The sequence below is a fragment of the Fusarium poae genome, chromosome 1 (assembly GCF_019609905.1).
Source record: "Fusarium poae strain DAOMC 252244 chromosome 1, whole genome shotgun sequence".
NCBI lineage: Eukaryota > Fungi > Ascomycota > Sordariomycetes > Hypocreales > Nectriaceae > Fusarium > Fusarium poae.
The window spans coordinates 4257915-4281314 of record NC_058399.1 but is presented as its reverse complement, the minus strand read 5'-3'; the positions used below and the strand labels follow the sequence as shown (position 1 = coordinate 4281314).

Genomic DNA, 23400 nt, shown 5'->3' with positions numbered 1-23400 from the left:
GTGTTATTTACTCCGTCTGACACACAGTATAAATGTCTACATGTGCAATCACTCATACACAAGTTCACTGTTTCAGGGTATGATATAATGGCTTACGATGAATCATTTTACATACTGGTATGTTAACAAGAGACTGCCCGCCTTATTTCCTGTCAACATCAACGCCAACAATCCTCAAGATTCCAAGATCGCTGTACGCAAGGCAATACCGTGTTGGAGCCCAAGCAACCACGGGACAAGCACCAGCCGTCTTGAACGTGTGTACGTGCTCTCCTGTTTCAACATGTGATATCTCCAGCCCAGATCCTAAACAAAACCATGTTAGCAAGATGGCTTCAAGGTGAGAGTTCGAGAATTCTTACCCTCATCACTGCCTCCAACAACAAAACTTCCGTCAAATGTAAAACCTATTCAACAAATGATGAGCAATTGCATAAAACGAACAAACTCAATGAACCTACTGAGACTCTTGACAGGACCGACCATCCTAGTGATCGTCCTCTGGCATACCCAGTCCGTGGTATCCCACAACGCAATGATAGAATCCGAGCCACCGGTCGCCAGATATCGTCCAGTAGGCTGCAGATCCACGGTCAGGCACGACGAGGTGTGCCCGTTAAGCTCATACTCGCTCGTTTCACCACCGTGATTATTTTGAAGCATAGGCTCAAAACCCGGATACGACAGAACCCGAATGCGGCCTTCTGCCGTGGTCACAAATATCTTCTCGCCGCTCCAACAGAATGCGATCTGGTTAGTCTGCACCGACTGTTGATGAGTACTGATGGGCATGGATTGAGTCGGCGATAAAACGTAGATAATGTCTGCCTTGTTTCCGACAAGAAGCGAATTACCGTCTGGCGCCCACACAAGAGTGAAGGCATCTCCAAGACCTTTGACCTCGTTGAAGCAGGCTTTCGTCCGCACATCCCAAAATTTGACAACACCGTCACTGCTTACACTGCATAGCTCTGCATCCTTCGTTGGATTGAAAGCTACCTTTTCAATAGATGCTGAGTGACCCTTGAGCTCCGTCGAGAACTTCACATGAGGTTTCTCGGGGTTCCCTGTTTTACTTCGCCTCAGTATGGGGACTAATCAAGTTCGCGGCTTCATCAACTCACACACTCGTAAAGTCTTCTCTGACGAGCCCGTTGCTACCAGGGTTCCGAGGGGATTCCACGCGATGCAGCGTAGGCTTGGAAATTCATTTTTAGCAACTCCTAACACAACACAGCTTCATTCCGGATTGAAAGTGCATACCTATGAGGATTTGAACCCCGCGAATTGTTGGCGTCGTTGTAGGGTTGACTTCTTAGGTTCCCAAAGTAGCTAGAGAACTTGTCCTTGGACAAGCTCTGCCTTGCTCGGAGAACTGGCGCCATGTTGGTTGCGTGAGGGGCTGTTTCAACCAGAATCGTTGTCTAAAAGCTTGATGGCCTTGTAAACTCTTATGCTCAGTTGGCGGTCAGCGCAATACCACCATGAAGATAAGTTTTATAGCCAAGTGATGTGTTCAGTGATCTTAATTCACGTGATCACTGTAAAAGCTTGAGATATGTATTTGATGATATTAGTTCTTTCTCTGAAGCTCTAAGCAGGTGGGACGGAGTTGAATGGCGATGAAGTGCTGGAGTAGGTATTGTACAGGCTAAGCTAGAGATCAAACGGAACCGCGGTCTGGACTATCAAGTCATGGCTAACTACCTAGGTACCTAGGTACTGGGTAACAATGACGGTGCGGGTCGCACATGCCGCACGCTCTTTTGGGCATGTCTGTTGGTGGGTTTGACGCGACCAGAGGACCTAACTTAGTGTAAAAATCCATGGGGGTCATCCCGTTTCCAAGGGCAACCATTTATGCATTAATCGTCGTCTTCGTAAAAACAACCATAACATATAATACTTGATAAACCAGGGAATGGAAACGCGAAGAGTGTAATCCAAGGCGGCCACTCCGTCAACAATCAAGGTATGACTCAAGTTATTTCGTGAAATGTAAACTTCATTCCTGCCCCCCTGGGCTCCTCCTCCGTAACCCGGTCATGGTATATGTACAATTTTTCTATCACAGGCCCTTTTCACAATAGCAGCCGAGATACAAAAGTGCCTTTCGTTTGGGTCTCTTTACTCAAATCATCGAGGCCCTAGTTAGGCAACCAGATGTCAAGCTCAGCTTGCATCAACAAACAACCCCATGGCTGATGTCGTACATCTTTCCATTACTCCCCGTCCAGTGCCCCATGAATAGGCCGTCTGTACAGACAACTCCAACCAGCCGAACCAGGCCCTTGAATTCCTTCGCCAGTGACTCCATGCGCCATGTATGAAGACGAAAAGCATGCTTTGGAAAATGTGCAATAACCAGACAATCGCAAACAAAAAAAGTGCAGATGCTGTCCGCATGTCAGACAGAGATAATGTGAATCCAGACCAGTGAGGCAAGTGCTCCTTAAAGCATTTTCGCCCCAGTATCAACAGATGTATGGTATCGTGATGGCCCTAAAGGGTGACCAAAGAGCGTCGGTGATCTATTAACGTCATGAAGCGGCGGTACATTTTATTCCAACCGCGTGCCGAATATCCTGTTGTTCAGGTAATCGAATAAGAGATGCAGCGAATGCCGCGAGTTGTCGATGGCATCTATGATATTTGGTCGAGACTCAGTTCAACATCGGTAATGCCGAAGAGAACAGCATTCTTCTTGGCCCATTGGCGAGCGAGGAGTGAGGCTGAATGGCAAGTTAGTCAAAGGCTGATGCGAAAAGATGGTGTAGACATACCCCTCAAGAACTTCTTGGCAGCATACTTCTTGTCAAATGCCTCATGCGCAACAGGACGAGCAAGGTAGTCGACCATGAGGTGGACGACGGGCTCAACCTCATCTTCAGTGTAGCCCGCATAGTAAGATAGGGTAGCATCCTGTGCATGGGTCAGTGCGTGTTATATCATACTGGATTGTTTGTTTACTTACCCATTCACCACGGTCAAGCATCAGTCGCGCCAAGTACATAGCACCAGCAGCGACGTGACTGGGTCGGTAGGCCATAAATCGGTGGTCCAAAAGGCTAATCTCCATCAAGTACTTTCCGATGGTACGAGACTGAATGTCATAGTTGTCGGCCTTGGAGACTCGGCGGAGGAAGTTCATGGGGTTGGGGTAGCTGAGATCATAGTTCAGTGTGCTGAGGACAAATCGCTCAGCGCTGAGAATCTCAGCCTCACTGAAACCATCATCGGCAATGCGCTTGAAATTCTCGACATGAGGAGAGAGGACCTCCTCGTATTTGGATGCGATGAACATAGCAGTGATGCCCACGAGTTGGAAACGGTCAAGCTGAACCACCTTCTCCGACAGGAATCGATCGATAATGTTGATAGCAAGGAAGAGAGTTTCGGGAAGCAGGTGGAAACGCGTGTGGACTTCAATCAGCCAGTCAACCAAGATACCACGCGTCTTCCACTCGAGGTCGTCTTGGTGAGACATATATTGAGGGTTGGGAATCGACTTGCACTCAAGGTCGCGAAGGTATTCGAAGATATCGTTGGCGTATTCGGCAACCATGAGAGGATCCTCAAGATCCTCTTCGTCCAGGTTGTTGACACCAGGTGGGTACTTGATAGGCGCGTCCTGGACTTCGGTCTTCTCAACAGAGACTTCAGGTTTTTCAACCTGAGCCTCTTCGGGGGTCTCTGACCGCTCATTCTTCTCTGTTGGTTCCAGTTCCTTGGATGGCTCGTTTTTCTTGAGGGGAGCCTTTGGCTTCGTGTCGGCCAGGACCTTTCGCTTGTTGTTCAGAGTGCCAGATCCGGACTGAGTGGGCTTTGTGTTGGTAGTCTGGGAACCGAGAGCAGGTCTTGTGGGTCGCGCGGTCTTCTTTTCTATACCGGTGGGCTGAGCAGCCTTTGAGACCAATCCCTTCGCCTTCTTTCCAGCAACACCATCAGCCTTTCCAACATTGCTGACATCGCCCAATGCAGCGCGTTTCCGCGTGTTCGCAGCGGCAGTACCGTTAACTGTAGACTTCTTCGTTTGCAGGGCAGCTTTGGCAGGCATTGATAGCTCGTCAACCTTGAGAGCAGCAGCTTGGGCTCTTGTGAGACGCGTCGTGCCGCTATTCTCGTCGTTCTCGTTGCGCGTGCGAGTAGCCCGAGCCTGCTGGTCACGTTAGAATCACTGAATAGAGCCACTCGAGCTTCTCCATCGCGTCGGAGAAACTTACTGTAGGCATCTTGGCTATCTAATAGTTATTGATGGGTGGAAATTTTTACAATGGGACAGTGCTAGAATAGTCCAGTTAGTTGACGCGTCAAACATGAGTTGAGGAAGAAAGACAGGAGGCTGAAATGCTGACGGGTTGCAGACAGACAGCGGCAATGTTGCTGAGACAGCGCTATATAAAGAGAGATTCGGTCACGAACCTTTGAATCAAGCTTGGTGAAGACACCGTGAAAGGAATGTTGTGAGTCGAGATGTTATGGCGAATCGTCTGATGCTGTATGTTAGTAAGGGTGACCCAGCCCGGAAGAGACGATTGTGGAATGAAGTAAACAAGGTGTGATGTTAGAGGACAAGAGTAAGGGGAGCATGGGGCGGAGACGATGTTTATGTTGAAGAACAGTTGTAGTTGTGAGGACGATGGATGTGTTTTGACGAGCGGGTAAGGAAGATGGGTTGTGGAGGTCCACTGAAGTGGGTACGTACCCCTACGCGGCTAGACAGGTCGCGTTGCTCTAGGTACGTCAGGTTTCCAAGCGTGATGTCCCACTAGGTACGAGACAAAGGATTGGATGTTGACAGGAGCAGGGGGATGCGAAAAGCTCGGGTTTTTTCCCCTTGGACTTGATGTATGGAAACGCGCCTTGAATTCAGAAACTGAACCGCGGTGTGCACCAGTAGAGGGAAATGCACAAAATCGAATAGGGCTAGGGTGATATAACAGAGAGGATGCTGATAGCGGTGGACGGGATAAGAGGAGACTGTACAAGGATGAAGAGATGAATGGTAGGCCTGTCCTGGAGGCAATGGGTCGATCAAGTATGAACGAGTACAGAGACGAGAGAAAAGAGAGAGATTCAAATTAATAAAGTCAAGTCGATGGATGGTGGTGGACGGGTCTTGACATTTAGTATGGAGGGGCGGGTAGGATGAGATCAGTCCCAAACGCGCCTGCATCCAGGTTGAAGTCGCGAAAGCCCTGGAGCGTCGACAATCTTGGAAACGCTACGTACCACTTCCGGTCAGACCAGTTTGTTTGTGGGGCATTCGCCTTAGCAACCGCCCATCAACGGAGCTGCCATTGGCCCAACCTCGTCGCGCCGTACTGGTGGGACGGAGACTTACTGACTGGAGCGCTGTTATGGTAGAGACGTGATGGCGTCTGTCTGATGGGTGTGGCGGTGTGTGCCACTGTGAGGGGCGCCCGTGGCTCGAACTCCTCCCGCCGGCAGAAAGTTATTCAGAATCCGAAGAAATTTCACCGTCTCCAATAAGGCTGTCTGACTACAACCAACCGGCACAATTGGTGAGCGTCGGTGCGTTTGCGACGGTCCAGGACATTTCAATTCATATCTCAGTATCAATCTGAGGGAAATTAGGCACCCTGCGGTTGATCTTGACCACCAACCTCGCGGGTTCATTCCCCAGCACGCTTCTTTACCAAAACTAACTCGCCATCCCCTCGAACCGATATTGAAATTACCTGCACACCACGGGTACCGGCCTCCATGAAGATCTACTGCTAGTACCTTTCAGTTCCATATAGATCGAGACCGAAAATGCTCCAAACCGGTCTCAACTTCGCGGTAGCGAGGCAAAGCCTCCTTCGCTTTGCGCTAAACCGATCTTTGCCTCGAACATATGCGACCATCAGGCGTTCCAACGAAACCACAGCGAGTCCGAAAGAGCTGGCCGAGAACCCCGAGGCCCAAGCTGCCATTCTGCGAGTCTACAAGCCCCGATCACCTGGTGTAAGACATCTTAAGCGACCAATCAACGATCATCTTTGGAAAGGACGGCCGTTCCTCCCATTGACATTTCCCAAGAAAGGTCAAGCCAAGGGTGGCCGTAACGTGTCAGGAAGAATTACTGTGCGACATCGTGGTGGTGGTGCGAAGAGGAGAATAAGAACTGTCGATTTCATCCGTAACCGACCGGGCCCTCACCTGGTGGAGCGTATTGAGTACGATCCTGGGCGAAGTGCGCACATTGCTCTCGTTACTGAGAAGGCAACCGGACGCCACAGCTACGTTCTTGCTGCCGATGGACTAAGATCTGGAGATATTATCCATAGCTACCGTGCGGGTATCCCTCAGGATCTCCTCGACAGCATGGGCGGCATCATCGATCCGGGTATCTTGGCTGCCAAGACTGCCTTCCGTGGCAACTGTTTGCCCATGCACATGATTCCTGTCGGTACTACAGTGTTTGCTGTCGGATCGGCCGCCAGACGAGGCGCGGTTTTCTGCCGCAGTGCCGGAACTTCAGCTGTAGTGGTCAACAAGAACGAAGAGACAAAGGACGACGGTACCAGAGTCATGACTGGCAAGTATGTTGAGGTACGACTTCAGAGTGGTGAAGTCCGACGAGTCAGTAAGGATGCTTGTGCTACCATTGGTGTTGCGAGTAACATTCATCACCACTACCGCCAGTTGGGTAAGGCTGGGCGAAGCCGATGGCTTAACATCAGGCCCACAGTCCGTGGTGTTGCTATGAATAAAGGTAAGAGGGAGATACCAAGACCCGCAGGCTTTCCAATAGACCGTTTATTGATATGATGTTCAGTTGACCATCCCCATGGTGGTGGTAGAGGTAAATCGAAGGGTAACCGTCACCCTGTGTCACCCTGGGGTGTTCCTGTAGGCCTACCAACCAATCTGACAAGAGTTATATGAAGTCGCTAACGCATTGTCCAGACCAAGAGTGGTTACAAGACCCGACGCAAGCACAACAGAAACAAGTGGGTGGTTGTGCCTCGACCCCGAAACAACGGAAAGCGTCGCGACAAGGCCAACTAAGAGTGTTTACGGAGCTACGTGATGAGTTGACGGATGGGACGAAAAGCACATGCCAAGTCAAGAAAGAGTTGGGCTTCAGTGCATTGTATATTATGACGCTGCATTGTACTATATGTGACATTATAGATGAGGACGTAATGTGCGTCTTAATCCAAACTTTAGCCAGGCATGTGTGTAGCGTAAAAGTTAATACTGCTTTGGTGATTGATACAAATATCATATCAGCTTTAGTGAGGGTGTCGCAAAGACCACCAGACCAAATCCTTCAAAAAACAAAGGCCCCTGCTATGGAGGTAACGGAACAGGGTACAGAGTACGGAGTACATATCTGCTTTTTCAAAGACTGTAAGCAAATTCGCGATTATGGACGACCCCCTGACAGGACATGGGGGTTTCGAGTTTCACGTTGGTAGGAGCATTGTATTAACCACACGAACAAGCAACAGGGATTCTTTGTTCGCAATAACAGATAAACACTTCCATTATCTGAAGCAATTTAGTTGTTATTGATAATAGACGATTTCGCATTAGACTTCGAGGGATACCCATATCAAAGTTATTGATAATAGAAAGATGAACGCCAAGATGATATTTTCTTTGTGTTCCGATTACCGAGTTGACCGTATAGTGTCCGTTCGAGGTACGGAATAGCCAATAAGCGTTTGATAGAACTGAGTGGATGATGAGAATTTCTTTGCACAGCCTCACCTAGGTAGCTACCCAATAATAGGTGACAGGCCCACAGCCTTTGGGTAACAGTGTTCAACGAGAGACAACAAGACGGAGGTTCAATATAGGAGTAGCTTTGATGAGGGGATCTTTTTGGTAACAGTAATGAGAATTGAAAGGATGCCTTGTTTCCCCCCCCTTCTGATGAAGGGTTATCCGTCATTGACGTAGGCGAATGGGAGAGTGGACAGCCAATTTAAGGTTAATTCTCACTGGAGAATTATGATTGGCTTGGAAGGCTCGGAATTTCTAGACGGGAACAAATGACCGCAGATCATGGCAGGGCTTGGCCACGGGGGTTGTCCCTTTCAAGGAAGACGACACGACGAGAACCTGGGTTTTGTAAGCACTTACCTACTTTAGTGCTTTAGTGATAGAGAGCAAACACCTACTAACTAACCTACTTCTATATTGGACAATTAGCACAAAGTAAGGAGTGGGCATCATAATAGAAAACATCCGTGTCCTGCGGAGTGAAATGAAACCAAAAACAAGGTACCTGTTTGAGATCCAGAGCTTGCTAAGAGACCATTGACCAGCCCGGATTGTAGAGATATGACTGAGTTTTTTATCTCCATTGTTTTCCCCAGGCAAAACCATGATCTTACATAGATACCTACCTAGGTATATATATATGCAAATCTAATACTTTGTGAGTGGACGGACTACTAGGGAGCATTTAGTATGAATTCCTTCTATTCAAGAAGATAGCCTCGAATTTTTTTGTGATCAATCAGTCACAAATCCATGCCTACTAGGTAACCTAGGATCGTGGATTGACTTATGAGCGGATACCACGCGAGCATTTCCCCAATGAGGTTCCGTTTACGCCGCTGACGCTACAGCCCCAGAGACTGGACTCGTCATAGCCTCGCCTAGGTTAGTAGGTAGTACTGTACTTTAGGTGATATACTTTTGAGCACTAGACGCGCGCATACTCAAACACACTCGTGAGAGAGAAACAGATGCCATTAAAGAGGGAAAATTTCAAATAAAGGGAGGCGTTGAAAGTGATAGTCGAGTTAACAGGGCGCATAAAAGGTTCCCCTAGTAAGTCAAGCATTTTCCTTCTATTTCTAGATCTGACCCCTGCCTACCTTAGTACTTAGTAACTTCCATACCTGGTAGTACCAGGTGCTGTACCAGTACCAGTACCATGCCCGTCCCACACTGCCAACAGCAGCCCGCGGCACTGCTGTCCACGTAACCCCCAATTACCGAAGAGACTTCCATCCTTAAGCCATGCTTCAGCCCCGTTTCTTACATCAGTTTCCCAAAGTCAACTTCTCTCGTAAAGGTAAAACCAGGCGCGTCTAGATCAAGCATAGAAATAAGCATCGTTAAATACCGTTTGTAGCTGATTCGAGAACACCAATTGATGAGGGCCTTATCTTCTTCTTTACCTATATATGAGAAAAAGACGTGCGAGCACAGAGTGAGACGCCAACTGTATCCAACATTGACCCCATATTCCACTACCCTCATAGTCTATGCTCATCATCGCCGTATCCATTTTCAATCCCTACCTACCTGCTAAGGTACCTACCTACCTACCTACTCAAAGACCCTAGACTCGCATTGTCGCATGTCAAAAGGGCGCAAAGCTGTTACCGCTAACTAGGTACTACCCTTCGCTTGGCTTGGCTTGGCTAGCTGCTTTCTTTTGGCCTCTTTTGCATACGCACACCTCAACACTCTCTCTCTCTCTCTCTCTATACACGCCCCAGGCCTCTCCCCCAGACACAGCAAACCTCCCCGTCTTGAGTGTTCGCAGAAAACGGAACGGAAAACGGGGGCTTTTTTCCCAAACCCAGTGCGTGACGACAAGCCCCAAAGTTCAAATAAACATCCTCCCCCCGATTTGGCGCTCGATCTTCTTCTCCCCTCTTTCTCGGCTAGACTATGCATTCCTATTACAAGATGGGCGACTCAGGTTTAGGAACGATATCTAATGGTTTGCGAGGCCGTCGCTTCCCCATCCGACTCATCCTGTCCTACCTTTCCGACTGGATCATTTGCTTCGTCTTTGTTGGCATTGGAGGTTGGCTCGACAAAGTTGCGCCTGCCAAACGACCATTTTCACTTGTCGATCCCAACATCTCGTACGTTTACCTTCCTAGTAGTCACGGATAAAACTGCTATCCCCTCTTCTCATATTGCTCTTGAAGCTCACCATCATGATAGATATCCTTTTGCCGAGCATGAACTCGTTCCCGCTTACCTCCTCTTCATCCTCGCCATCGGCGTCCCTTTCGTCATCGTCGCCGTCGTCTCTTTGATCTTCGTCCCCGGTCCGACCGTCCCCAAGGGCACCCCAAAGACTCTCATCTGGCAGCGCAAACTGTGGGAGCTTCATGTTGGTGTTCTAGGACTCGTCCTTTCCCTCACGCTGTCGTGGTTTTTCACCAGCTCGATGAAGAACCTGTTTGGTAAACCTCGACCCGATCTTCTCGCCCGCTGCGAACCCGACATAGAAAATGTTACGAAATACCTTGTCGGTGGTTTTGAATGGCGTAACATGACTGGCCAGCTCGTTTCCGCTGCCATCTGCCAACAGAAAGACAAGTACAAGATCGATGATGGTTTCCGTTCTTACCCTAGTGGTCACTCATCCTCTGCTGCTGGCGGCCTCATCTACGCTTCACTTTTTATGGCCAGCAAGTTTGCAGTTACAATCCCGTTTGTCATGCCATCGGCTGCCTCTGTTGCGGGAGCTGCAAGCCATGCTGCCTTCCCTTCTCGTATCAGCACTGGTCCCATTGTTGATCCCTACGAACCTTCGCGCGCCCGCGGTCTCGACGGATCCTTCTCTTCTGCACCTATAAAGGGCCAAGAAACCGCCAAGGTCCAGTCTCTGCGTCGCCAAGCTGCTGCGCCTCCGATTTATCTTCTCGCTCTTGGCCTTCTACCTTTTGGCGTCTCCATCTTCATTGCTGGTTCGCGCTGGCACGACCGTCGTCACCACGGTTTTGATATTCTGTTCGGTTACTTGATGGGTCTCATTGCCGCCATCTTTGCCTTCCGTTATTACCATTTGCCAATCCGCGCAGGCGCAGGCTGGGCATGGGGTCCTAGAAGTGACGAGCGCGCATTCTGGGCTGGTGTTGGACGACACGGTTATGCCGGTACAGACGAAGAGCTTGGCTCATATGCGCCAACACGACATGACACTGGTGTGTCTGGGGATACGTCGTACCCACCCATGACATCTGCTCTGGCACAGCGAAATGTTCGCTCGTCTTCTAATCAAGAGGAACCCCGCCCTAGCCAGAACTTCCAGGACGTGGAACTACAGCGTATGGACGACTCCGACCGTCTGGAGAATAGGTTTCCTGATAATCGGTTCGCTGAGAGCCGGTACGGCGACGCCCATTATGCCGAGAACCGCGTCTAAGAGCCACGGAGCCGCTGTGCATGAAGACGGCGACTCTCGTAAGCGAAGTGATTCTATGTCATTATATATGTGTGTAATTTTTCAATTGCTGCGTGTACAGTATATCCAAGTTCTGGGGCAAAAAAAAGAAATAAATACCCGTGGAATCTCGGGAAGTGTTGGATTTCCTTGGTTGTAACAGGTAGCGAAAGGCTTGTGGGCAGATAGATAGATTACTTGATATTTGGCACGATATGATACGAACAATGAAATGACCGATTTATACCATCTGTAACTCGATGACATTAATGTGATCGCTCATTGTTCAATGGCCATTAAATATGCGATTTGAATCTCCTCCCACTTTGAGAGTACGCATGTATTGGTCTGACAAATTCACTTGGAGATTAGTAGAAAACAGACGCTTCTTAGGTATTGAACAACTATAATTCAAGAAAATACTATTTCACCCATTTGTGATTTGTACCTGCCTTGCCCTGCCTGCCATGCCAGCCTTGCCCTACATTGACTTGCCGCCAAACGCCGATCCAGAACCGAACCAACAGGAACGAAAGCAACAGAATAGTCCTTCCTTGGGAGATGACGGATATCCATCCAGTGGGAGGCCCGTATCCCGTCAATTGAACCGACAAGGCATCGAAAAAGTGAGGATGATCTTCCGGGGGTGTCCGTATATGCCCTTTGCGCCAGCTCATGCTGCCTGTTTATGCGACCTTGGGGTTTATTGCCAGTGTCCTGGCATGCACTCTAATCTTTTGTGATGAATCGAGCAGTTTCCTAAAGGCCCTCAACAACAGCCATGCGACCGTCTATCCCCTCAAACTCGAGTTCGTCGTCGTCCTCCTCTTCTTCATCCTCCATCTCGTCGCGGAAACCAGTATCAATCTCGAGCTTGCGGAGTCGACGGCGCATCTCGTCGCGCTTAGAGCTCTGCCAGCGAATCAGGGCCGCAGAAGCGTGAACCTTGAATCCGTAGACACGAGGGACGTATCGGTCTACACTCTTGGTGGGAATGAGTGCAGGATACACCTGAAAGAGGATGTTATGGAACGAGGTGCCAAAGTAAGCGCCGTCGATGGCGGCATGTCGCGATGATTTGGGATTGTAGATGTCCTCGCATCTGGCACAGTAGAGCTTGACTGGCTTCAGGTTGGGCACGTCAGAGAGACCCATGGGAAGGAGAGGGTGGGAGTGACACATGACACGAGGGCATTTTCCAAACTCGGCCTTTTTGTACTTGTCAAGCTTTGGTGTTGTCAGCGAGTGATTAGAAGAGGGATTGTGGTGAAAGCACGCACCATTTTTGATAGACCTCTGGTCGTAACAATATAGCGAGCATGCACGAGACCATAGAGATGTCTCGCAGACTTCTCTATGGCTTCGCGCATCTCATCATCGCACTCGAGATCAAAGACATCGGTGACGAGATCCAGCGCATATTGGTAATACTGAACCTCAGTGTTTAAACCCGTCAGGTTGAACCTATCTGTGAGGTAGTCCTCGTCGATTTCACAAAAGTACTCGTTACCCCTGGACGAGATGAACTATTGAAGAGTGTTTGATTAGCATGCGAAATGTCAAGTACAAAAAAACAGAGAAAGACCCTGGTGACCCCTCGATTTCACAGGCTATCTGAACATCACAATGCGGCGATAGCGGGCACCGATAGAAATCCAAGGCGCGTGGGCATATATGCTCGATGCACTTACCCAATCCCTCCAGTAGCTCGTGTAGTCGCTGTCCGACTCGCTCACATAGTCATCCATCATGCTGGGCGCGGAGAAGAAAGAATACGACGATTGACAAAGACGTCTCAAAGACAAGCTACCATGTCCTAGCTTAAGCTGAAGTCGCTAGATTACCGATGCGCAAGACTCAGTCAGAGTCTTGATATTATTGTGTTGAGTTGTGCGTGAGCGAGTGTTGGAGTATTATCGTAGATGTCGTCTCGCATGTATCGTTTCGTTTCGTGTCGTAGATATCGTTGTCGTTAAACCCTGACCCAGTCGGCGGTCTTGCGTGGTCTGGGCTTGAGGTTACTGGATGTCGGTAGGCTTGGGGCTGGACTTGATGGTGGGGTTGCAAAAGCCGTCTACGTCCATAACTGCTTCTCCTGCATTTGCAATGGGATGGCCAACAAGTAGCAGGTAACGTGACTGTGGAGTACGTATCGCGAACTCGAACCTCCACGCCCGTCTATACCTAGGTAGGTAGGTACCTATCTAAGGGAGCATCTACTTCAACGCCATGAAATTACTTGCATTTAGGTACTGGAAAAAGGATCCATTCGAAGATCAAATCACTGTGGTAACTCAAAAATACATAATCAAGGTTTGTCGTAAGCCGTGCATCATGTACCATATATCTCTCCGTTTCATGAAACGGCCCCTACCTTGTAAACTTTACGAATCAAACACTGTGGATTATCTTATAAAGATAGCTCTTGACTATAGCGTGTTTACTTAATCGTGGCAAAAATACGTTCAAAGGATCTCGTTCATCTATTTGCTCTATGTCTGCAATATCCCATTAGATGATTTTAGGCCGTACCCTCATTCCAAACAACACAACAAAGCCGGTCCTAATAATCCCACCTTAGCCAACTCCCAGTATTAACTCCCATGGCTACTAAATTACGCTAGTACCTGTATCCAAAAATAAGGGAAAACCACCCCGTCATCATCTAAGTGGCGCTAATCGTCGAAGCGACACTACCTCCCTCACTCCCAGAACGTCTATCTGACTCGAATGTTCCGTCCTCATCGCCGCTTGTTAACCCGCTTCCCCCATTCGTTGCTTGCGAAGATGGAATCTGAAGTCGACTTCCTATACTATCTTGCCCTGAATCTTGTTTAAGTGTCACCTCCACCATCCTCATGGCCTCTTGTAACGTCTCACCTGTTTCATCCATAGCCGCCAGGAAACGTGCAAGTTCTTTACATAGTTCCCAATCGCCCTCTCGCATTGCACGAGACAGCAATCGCACCGACTGTTCGGTCGACGAACCCAATTCGTCCAGCGTGTGTAATATAATAAGGTACCCTCCCGCGGTCTTCAGTGACCCTCTCTGGAGAGACTCCTCGAATAGTTCTTGGGCCTGTGGGAGATAGGCGAACAACGTCTTCCATTGCCGAACCTCGGTCTTGCGTGTGCATTGTAGCACAATATCGAGATACTCCTTAAATGACGATAGGAGCGACAGCACGCGAGGTAGCACGGCATCAACAGGCTTGGGGGACGTGTCGACCTCTTCGTCCAACACACGATGTAGTAATATTTCGAGGCCATGCGCAAAATACTCCAGTTCTTTGTACTGATGAGCCAGGTTTGATGCCTCAACTGATCTGCTTTGCATTAGGTAGAATCGTAACAAATCTGGAAGTATCAGGTGTGTCTGTTTGTGATCAGCTACTGTGTCATCTGCATGCTTTTTGAATCTTACTCTGATGGCAAAATGGAAATACGAAAAGTTCACATCGCGACGTTGGACAAGATCAGACTCGACTCCCAATATGATTCCCTTTTCCAGCAGAATGGAAAGGGGATAAAAGTCCACAGGTATAGACACCGGGCATGGCGACTCTTTACCATTTTCTCCAGTTGCATCAAGCACTTCACTGATGTCCGGCCAAGCCTTGAGTTCCATTCCATCAAACACCCACAGAGAATCCTTTAGGGCTGGCGGCCCGTTCCGCAAGGGGTTATCCTCTAATTGCCTATTCGCATTCCGTAATGGTTGATCTCTGACGCTGGCGTGATACTCCACGTTTTGTGCGATGACGCGCATATCGTATTTGAGTTGGCCATCGTCGTTTAGCGACGGTCGCAGGAGGACAAGCTTTCCGTCGACAAGAAAGATTACCGACGCGACAGCAACGTCCTGGGATGGATCACCGTCTGTTAACTGCGTATCGGGTAATATCCAACTTAAACCCCGGACACGGGCCGGAGATCTGACGATACCGTGGAACGCGATCTGGCCCACTTGGATGAGCCGTATAGATCCCCCATGGGGTGTAAAGATAAAGTGGTATAGTAAGTTCTCATAAGTGTAAACAAGAAGCGAGTCCTCGCCAGAAGTAGTGACCAGCACCACAGGGGCTGGGACAGTCTGAGTGTGCAGGATTTGGGCTGGATCAAGTGCTGTCTCACGAGAGAAGAGCCGCAGCTCGAATTTCCTGTTTGCCTCTACCGCAGCGACAAGAATATGCTGGTGCCAGCACATGCCCCCTCTTACCTGGAATTCGTTCTCCATGGATTCATTGGCAAATGTCTTCCAACGACCACTATTGACACTGTAATGGGCGAGTCCACGACGACCTGCTACAGCAACGTATCGACCATCCGGCGAGATGACTGTCTGCCGAATTGGCCACTGGTTTAAGAGGTAGGTCGGAGGTACCTTTGCTGTGTGCCACAGGAAAGGCTCCGCTGAAATACTGGTAAGGTCAGGAACATCATACCCTCTGTAGACCATCACACTTGAAGGTGTCTGTAGCACTGTCCGGAAGACGTTGGCATCGTTGTAACATCCAGTAACAGCATTTTTGGCCATCTCGAGAGACCATATTGCTTCATGCTTGCGAGCGGTCATCAGGATCTCGGACCCGCCACCCACCCAGGTAGCCCCGGCTATCCCAGATAGCCATTCCTCTCCATTGGCGCGCGACGTTGTTTCCTCCGATCCAAAACTATGGCTCCCAAGCTTGCCAAACATGCTCCAGGTGGACCATCCTTTTTCGAAACCCGCGAAAAGGCAATAGCCATCAGGAGAATAACTTAAAGTTGTGAAGGCTCCTGAAGACGCCGTTGAAACAGGGACTTGGTGAGTGTGTGAATGAGGAATATTCCCAGCATAGTCACGAACGGAATAAACTTGCACAGTCCCGTCACAGCAGCCTACAGCAATGAGCGAGAATCGTGCGTTTATAACAGCCGTGATAGCACGGTCATTTTCGCCTTGGGGTATGTGAAAACAGTGACCTTTAAACAGGCGCTTCGCATCGGGGTCATCAGCCTGGCTTGTCTCTGCTCGGTGATTATATCGCTGGACCCCATACGCTCGCCCGCTGCTCGTAATCCACGTCAAAAGATTCATAGGGCGATCATGTGTCATCTCGACGATGATCGCCTTTTTCTCGACCCATCCCATACGGCTGATTATTTCCGTTCTTGTCTGCGAGCCGGTACTGTCTGGAGTCCAGCGAATGCACTGGACTGCAGCAGGCTTTCTTGTCGATACCATAAGCTCGTCGTCGAGAGCAAGGGCGCTTTCAATACCGGCATCGACCTTGATAACCATTCTGAAACGCACGCTCAGGTCACGAACCCCTGGTCCTTCACCAGCGCCCCATAAGATTTGATCGGGGGGTAATCCAGTGAGGCTTCCAATAAGACTCTGCCTGCGTCGCTGCACATTGCTGTAGTTTGCAAAATGAGGTTTGTACACGCGCGAATCTGAATCAGTGGCTAGGGAGTAAGTAATGAGATAGCCTTGATCGGTGTGTATGACAAGAATGGCGGCGTCGGGTCTTAATAAAAGGTCGACATTCCTGCCATAGGTTTGTAGGGAGTAATCCGATCGAATGACTACGGCTAAGATGACAGCAGGCTATATCTGTCAGTACGAACCAAGGGTGCCTTTAAATGTATCCAAGGCCTCACCTTTGTCTGCCAGACTGTTATCGAAGTGGTGGTAATAACAGCGAATAAGTTGCCGGTGCGCGAAACTCGCAACGCCAGTATTGGGTCTTTTATGGGAATACCTCCGGCTTCAGTGTTCTCTGACACTTGTGGAGGTTGGCTTGCTGGAAAATCATCATGCTCGACTGGTCGAATTCCTGGAGTTATCGGTGTCGGTAATGGTGGAGAGTCGAGGGCATCGAGGGGACCGCGGGGCTGGGAGGAACTTGAGGGACCAGGCGATGGGACCAGGCTGGAATCGGAGGGACTCGTGAGTCCATCGTGAGATACGAAAAGCTTGAAGGCTGGAGATCGACTGCTGCTGGTAGCATGGATACGTGGTGTTCCAATGGGCCAATACATTGCGACAGCTTAGCTAAAAAGCTAAGGTAGCTGTAGCTGTGGATGTGGATGCGCGATGCTTCTGAAAGCCCAGCGCTTCAATGGGAAAGATGTCGCTGTAGCAGAGACCCAAACATGTCCATGGGCGTTATCCAACTCGAGAACTGGCTCCTCAGCCCATTGGGTTCTGGTGATGTTTATAGGGCAAGGATATTGAAGGTGACGTGTGTTGTCGTTGTGTCGCAGGTGAGCTCCTAGGGATGTTGTCATGGTACAGGCTCATTGGCGGTTCGTGAGCTTACCTAAGGCTATTTGCTCCTTCCGGCATCCCGACATTCCAAACCTACTGCAATTACCACTAACATGGAGTACCCTTGCTGCCTTGCTATCTTCAATGAAACTTCAGATACCTACCTTGCAGCACTGCAACTTTATTTGAGCTTTCACCCTGATACGTACATTGATCGACAGCATCATCATTCTTACAATTACCCATCTGATATTATTCTAGTCACAGACTTCCTGTCTCGTGTCTATCGTCTTCTGCATCACCCCAATAGATACCGTCGTCATCTCCCTTTTGAACAAACAAACAAAGGAAAATAAATGAAGGAGAAAGAAGAATACAATACGCACCATAACCGATCATAGGCTCTTTTGTGATCTAATCATCAGTTTATCTTGATGCGAATCCATGGTCATGTGCTGTTACAGTCCGCAGTACATCAAAACCAACAAAATAACCAACTCCCACTTTACAAACTGTCGCAAACGTATATGGAAAACAAGCATCGAAACTCAATGGCTGTGCCCTAGAGTGATCCTTGGTTCGTCCTGACAAGGGCTGTCTCATGTCCTTGAGGCAAATGATTGTGCCCCATACGGCATACTGATTACGCTTCTCATCTGCGAAATTATCATCCGGGCATATTTCCACGGTTACACAGATCTCGAGTTCTAGCCACTAGGCTGAAAGCTCATGTAGCACTGTTTCGGTTGATGTTGAGTCTCCTTTTCTTCCGAATGTGGGCGGAGCTGCAGCTGTGGCCCATTGAACGATTTCCATGATCTTACTCGGGTCACGCCTGAGGCCGGAGGAGAGCGTGACTGCAGACTCTCCGCTACCTGAATGGTCCGAGTAGTGGGATTTGGGTCCTGACATGAATTTGAGGTCCAGCGAACCTAGGTTCGAGAGAAGATCCAAATGGCTTCTGGAAGAGGCTAGGTCCCATGATTGTTTTGTGCTTGGCCTGTACCACGTATTCCATGACTCTGGGGAAAGGGCCCTTTCTTCACTAACGATGCTGTCAGACAGTTGTCTGGACTTATCTGTGCCAGATGACATCATGGCTACCACAGACAGTGCCACTGCCATCACGAAAATATATTCCCGGAGTGCTATTGATAAGTCGTTCAGTGATAGTGGGTTTTCAGTGAAAAAACGGGATCGAGAGATTGCGAAACCCAGAGCAACAAAGATTGCAACGCGACCAAGACGTGCTCTACAACGTAGTTGTCAGTTTCTACTTTCGTTCCGTAGCACGAAGCGCCTACTGTTGGAAGGCCGATGCATGGACTAAGACGGAGACCAGTCCAGACACGGTCAATAGAGAGAAAATCCTGGATCATGTTAGGCGAGTAAGTCATGATAATTTTGTGCTAGCTTACACAACATCACGATAAGGGTACTGCGGTAGCCTCATAGCGACAGTGGCGCCGAAGAGCGTCCCGGCGGGCAGAACAGCCAAGAAATGGTTTTTAATCTGCTGCACAGCAGGCACTACTGTTGAGCGTGTGTTCTCCATGGCGATGAACAGTCTGGATCAGGCGGTACAAACAAGAGAAAAGGGACTGAAAACCGTTGGCAAGAATTACTCGGTAACTCTTTTTTGAAACCAACGACAGATCAGGCGTGATGGACACTGTGGCCCTGGACAGACATATCGACCGTTCTGTAGGTTCTTATAATCATGGATACCTTATTTAATGTCCCAGACTAACGAGGACTTTCGGGTTCTCTTGTCGAGACAAATCAATCAACAGATGAGGCGAGCACACCAGCCAACCCAACGAAAAATCGCCCTGTCGCCTTGATTCTGATATGGATGAATGATTGGTTGCGCATTTGACAAGACATAACATGGGGTACGACACCGTTGTTGAAAACTATACTGTGGCATTCCCTTACAGTTCAAGTCCAACACAATAAAGAGCCTATCGAGATGATCCACGTACAAGGCGATGAAGTTGAGTTGAAATTAAGTGGTGAGCGGGCGAACCATACGAGGTTGAACGATTGGCTCATATTTTTGTGACAACTAGCCGAGTATGCCTTGGAATCATTTCAACCCAAGATATCGTCCGGTCTGTTCGTCAGGCTGAAACGCATCCATTTGAACATGGTTAGCCTCACGATCACAAAAGTGTGGATGCCAGGTCTCCAGCCTTGTTGGTTTTGCCGCATAGCAAGGTTCTAAGCATGAACAATATTGCCCTTTTGCAAAGTTGCAAGGCTATAGGCTTCCAGTCGCCGGTTATTGAGGCCCGCTTACGCTGCTGTCTTTCACAGCAGAGCATATGGCCTTTTTCACTTTGAGGTTGGAAATACTTATAAGCCTGTGCTGGCCCGGCAGTTCGTGCTGGGGAGAATGGAAGCAAGTCGTTTTGCTCAATGATACTATTTTCCTATACACGAAACGGAACAATTTGCAAAGCCCCTCGAACTCATGTCGATTTATCCAGGAGAATATTCTCAGTCGCCTAAAAGCATTTCTAGGCGCCATGTGTCTTTCGTACAATTCAGTGGCGACTTATTCGAACTGCTACCAGCAAGTGGAAGTGCTTGGGTTATATCAAAATTTATGAACCAAATACACCCAATCACCAATTTATCGAACACGGTAAGTTGAACCGAGTACGCAGCTATGCTCGGGGTCTCGTGCCAGACCGCGAGACTTTGAAAAGACCGCCCAGACTACTTTCGATAGACAGGAACTGACGTTTTGGATGGTGCCAGACGTGGCCGCCAACAACACGCATCGAGCCTTTAGTCCAGATATCTCAGTGGCAAGCGCTCACAGCCTGTATCATATATGGCTGCTCAGTTGCGTCGTTTCTCCGTCGACAACGTTTTCGAGACCAGAATTTATTCGTTACTGTTTCAATCTGCGTGTCCCTGGGTATACTGGTAGGGGAGTGCACTGGGGCAAGTCTTGATTATATCATGCTGGTTCATGTATCGTGGTCAACATGCATGTCGATGTTTGCAAGTGTGGTATGCCTTCGCATCCAGCCTAGAATGAGTAAGCAGTATTGAATATGGACGCCGTCATGTGGGGGTATGTTGACTGCCCGGATCTTGAGTAGATATAGGGTCGAAGTCGCCGTTGTATAGTTAGTTTTCTTTGTCTTTCTCATTTCAACATAAGTCACTACTTGGTACGGCGAATATTACGGATCAATAAGTAAGGGGCTTACAACTTTTATGAGCTCTTTAGGCTCAATGACTTTTATATTGAGCTGCGACGTTGCTCTGAGATATCAGGGTCTCAGGATGGTCAAATATTGATACACCGGTCTGGTTCTGTACCTAGTATTTGTTCCTCGACCAGTCCTTTATGGCCCAGTATGCGGAGTCCTTGTTCTTATCGCTTTCCATGTTGGGTCTTGAGAGCGGAAGCTACCTATGCACGCTAGGGATGACATGGGCTAGCTAAGTCAGTCCCCTGGGGCGCAAGTGACAGAGCAAAGGGCGTGGTCAAGTGCCGGTATCGTAGCGATAGTTTGACATGACATCTACCAACAATTGGTCACCGCTTCTCTTTCTAGTCACGCGCAGTGTAGCACAAGTAGGCAGTCAAACCGATCGTACGTAATAGATACCTCAAATATTGAAAGAAATATGACTTTGTGAGAGCTCATGACACGAACCCCGCTCAGAATCCGGGGCACCGGTATAGGGTATCCGGGATACAGCCGGCTAATAGCGGGCGGTTCACTATCTATCTGCCCGGCACCGGCGATGGTTTGGTGCACATCGTCCGGGTCCGAAGAGTCAAGGGATTATTAAGACGACCATTCATTGTTTCTCTAGTGATACTGTACCTTTGATTCCTTTTGTAGTCCTCATAGTATATTTCTTCTTTATCATCACATCTACTAAAACTCCATACTTACCCTCCCGAGATCATAATCGACCACTACACTCCACACCTACGCACCGTACTCAACTGTTATCTCAGCATAATGATTTCAGCTGTAAGAACAGCTAGGCTCAGATCACTGATCAAACACAGCCGAACGCTATATAGCAGCTCGAAACATCTATCAAGCACTGAAGCTGCCCCAGCTGCTCGCCCAGCGCATTATGACACCTCCCAGAAGCTTTCGGCCATTGATGCGGTGAAGGAAAGACGACTCAAGGCGGGCAAGTTGGTCGCAGGAGTTGCTGCTGCTTCCGATAGTGATATGTTTAAAGGCCCGGTGAGTTCTGAAGGTTGAGCGAGTTTACAGCATGAAACTTACAATCATCACATAGATGACAGGGCTACCAAAGTCCAAGCGATGGGACAGTATGTTATACCCCAAGATCGAAGATCAAAAATGAGAATTATGACTCACATCTTGTTACAGACCATCTCAGTCATGAGAGCAGAGTGAGAGAACCATGCACACTCAAACAAGCAGCTCGCCATATGAAGAAGCCCGGCCTCATCTCTTTGGGCGGCGGTTTACCTTCCAGCGAAGTCTTCCCCTTCGCAGAGCTCGGCTTCAAGGTCCCAGTGGCTCCCAAATTTTCAGAAAAAGATACAGAAGAATCAGGCCAAACAGTCACAATCGGAAAATACGATGTAAGAGACCGTGGGGGTACTTATGATCTGTCCATCGCCTGCAACTACGGTCAGGCTACAGGATCCCCTCAGATGATGAGATATTTGACAGAGCACACCGAAATTGTGTACAAACCCCCTTATGCAGACTGGAGGGTTTGTCAAACCATTGGAAGCACCGGAGCACTAGAAGAGGCACTGCGGATGTTTTGTGACAAGGACCGTGGTGATTCTGTGCTCACTGAAGACTTTAGCTTCTCGACCGCTCTGGAAACCGTTGGACCACTCGGAGTCAAGGCCTTTGGTGTTTCTATTGACGAACAAGGCTTGATACCAGAGGCTATGGACGAGCTTTTGTCGAATTGGGACGCCAAAGAACGAGGCTCTCGGAAACCTCATCTGCTATACACTGTTCCCTCGGGCCAGAATCCCACAGGCGCAACGCAGGGCACTGAAAGGCGGAAGGCTATTTACGCCGTGGCACAGAAGCACGACCTATACATTATTGAAGACGAGCCGTATTACTTCCTTCAGATGCAACCTTACACAGGCCGCGACCAACCCGACATTCCGCCACCAGAGACGGTAGAAGAGTTTGTCTCATCACTCATACCTTCACTTCTGAGTATAGATGTTGATGGACGAGTTATGCGTATGGACTCATTCTCAAAAGTACTTGTCCCAGGTTCCCGTCTAGGATGGATCACTGCATCGGAGCAGATCGTAGAGAGATATATTCGACACGCTGAAGTTGCGAGCCAAGGTCCGAGTGGTTTCTCACAGGTTATCCTGTACAAGCTGCTCGATGAGACGTGGGGACATGAAGGATACCTGAGATGGCTGATGAATTTGCGGCTGGAGTATACCAAGAAGCGGAATGCCCTCCTGGCCGCGTGTGAAGATCATCTGCCCAGTGACCTCGCCAGCTGGACGCCTCCTGTCGCCGGCATGTTTGTGAGTATCTCTCAATAAATTCGCAACCATGCATATATACGTTTTACTGACCACCCTCGTGCTAGATGTGGATCAATATTGATTATACAAAGCATCCCGAGGCAGGAAAGCGAAGCATCGTCGATATAGAGGAGGAGATTTTCAACTCATGCATTGAGAATGGCGTGCTCATCGCTAGAGGCTCCTGGTTCTTGACTGAAAAGGACAAGGCACCACCAGGATTGTTCTTCAGGGCGACGTATGCATCTGCCACACCCGAGAACATGAACAAGGCCATCGAGAGGTTTGGAAAAGCTGTCAGGGATAGCTTTGGGCGAAAGTGAAGTACCTAGGTAGACATATATCGCTTGAAACCATGATCATGTATCGGGATTGATATTACGAATTTTGAGAGAGAAGGACAAGGCTTTGGTATTATTCAATCCAAAGCTAACAATAAGATACGGCAATATC

At 48.9% G+C, this 23400-nt stretch overlaps 8 protein-coding genes across 8 annotated transcripts; 3 read left to right on the top strand and 5 right to left on the bottom strand.

The window, feature by feature from the left end:
- Window positions 1-142: 142 nt before the first annotated feature.
- FPOAC1_001389 (uncharacterized protein) lies at window positions 143-1385 on the bottom strand (the record flags this gene model as incomplete). Its single annotated transcript, XM_044845994.1, has 5 exons — window positions 143-306; window positions 363-407; window positions 462-1067; window positions 1125-1198; window positions 1264-1385. 5 exons carry the CDS (start codon window positions 1383-1385, stop codon window positions 143-145), a joined length of 1011 nt encoding a protein of 336 aa, XP_044711910.1.
- A 1258-nt stretch (window positions 1386-2643) lies between these two features.
- Window positions 2644-4232, bottom strand: FPOAC1_001388 (uncharacterized protein; the record flags this gene model as incomplete). The annotated part of the gene is made up of 4 exons (XM_044845993.1): window positions 2644-2732; window positions 2784-2922; window positions 2975-4159; window positions 4224-4232. The coding sequence occupies 4 exons, from the start codon at window positions 4230-4232 to the stop codon at window positions 2644-2646; spliced, it is 1422 nt and encodes a 473-aa protein (XP_044711909.1).
- A 1546-nt stretch (window positions 4233-5778) lies between these two features.
- On the top strand, window positions 5779-7017 carry FPOAC1_001387 (uncharacterized protein; the record flags this gene model as incomplete). Its single annotated transcript, XM_044845992.1, has 3 exons — window positions 5779-6721; window positions 6785-6858; window positions 6916-7017. 3 exons carry the CDS (start codon window positions 5779-5781, stop codon window positions 7015-7017), a joined length of 1119 nt encoding a protein of 372 aa, XP_044711908.1.
- Window positions 7018-9666: 2649 nt separating this feature from the next.
- On the top strand, window positions 9667-11140 carry FPOAC1_001386 (uncharacterized protein; the record flags this gene model as incomplete). The annotated part of the gene is made up of 2 exons (XM_044845991.1): window positions 9667-9848; window positions 9931-11140. 2 exons carry the CDS (start codon window positions 9667-9669, stop codon window positions 11138-11140), a joined length of 1392 nt encoding a protein of 463 aa, XP_044711907.1.
- Window positions 11141-11917: 777 nt separating this feature from the next.
- CKB2 (casein kinase 2 regulatory subunit) lies at window positions 11918-12909 on the bottom strand (the record flags this gene model as incomplete). The annotated part of the gene is made up of 3 exons (XM_044845990.1): window positions 11918-12385; window positions 12439-12684; window positions 12850-12909. 3 exons carry the CDS (start codon window positions 12907-12909, stop codon window positions 11918-11920), a joined length of 774 nt encoding a protein of 257 aa, XP_044711906.1.
- Window positions 12910-13823: 914 nt separating this feature from the next.
- On the bottom strand, window positions 13824-17185 carry FPOAC1_001384 (uncharacterized protein; the record flags this gene model as incomplete). Its single annotated transcript, XM_044845989.1, has 3 exons — window positions 13824-14534; window positions 14583-16751; window positions 16805-17185. The coding sequence occupies 3 exons, from the start codon at window positions 17183-17185 to the stop codon at window positions 13824-13826; spliced, it is 3261 nt and encodes a 1086-aa protein (XP_044711905.1).
- Window positions 17186-18128: 943 nt separating this feature from the next.
- FPOAC1_001383 (uncharacterized protein) lies at window positions 18129-18969 on the bottom strand (the record flags this gene model as incomplete). The annotated part of the gene is made up of 3 exons (XM_044845988.1): window positions 18129-18666; window positions 18719-18784; window positions 18833-18969. The coding sequence occupies 3 exons, from the start codon at window positions 18967-18969 to the stop codon at window positions 18129-18131; spliced, it is 741 nt and encodes a 246-aa protein (XP_044711904.1).
- A 2440-nt stretch (window positions 18970-21409) lies between these two features.
- On the top strand, window positions 21410-23270 carry FPOAC1_001382 (uncharacterized protein; the record flags this gene model as incomplete). The annotated part of the gene is made up of 4 exons (XM_044845987.1): window positions 21410-21646; window positions 21702-21735; window positions 21797-22947; window positions 23013-23270. The coding sequence occupies 4 exons, from the start codon at window positions 21410-21412 to the stop codon at window positions 23268-23270; spliced, it is 1680 nt and encodes a 559-aa protein (XP_044711903.1).
- Between the last annotated feature and the right edge of the window lie 130 nt (window positions 23271-23400).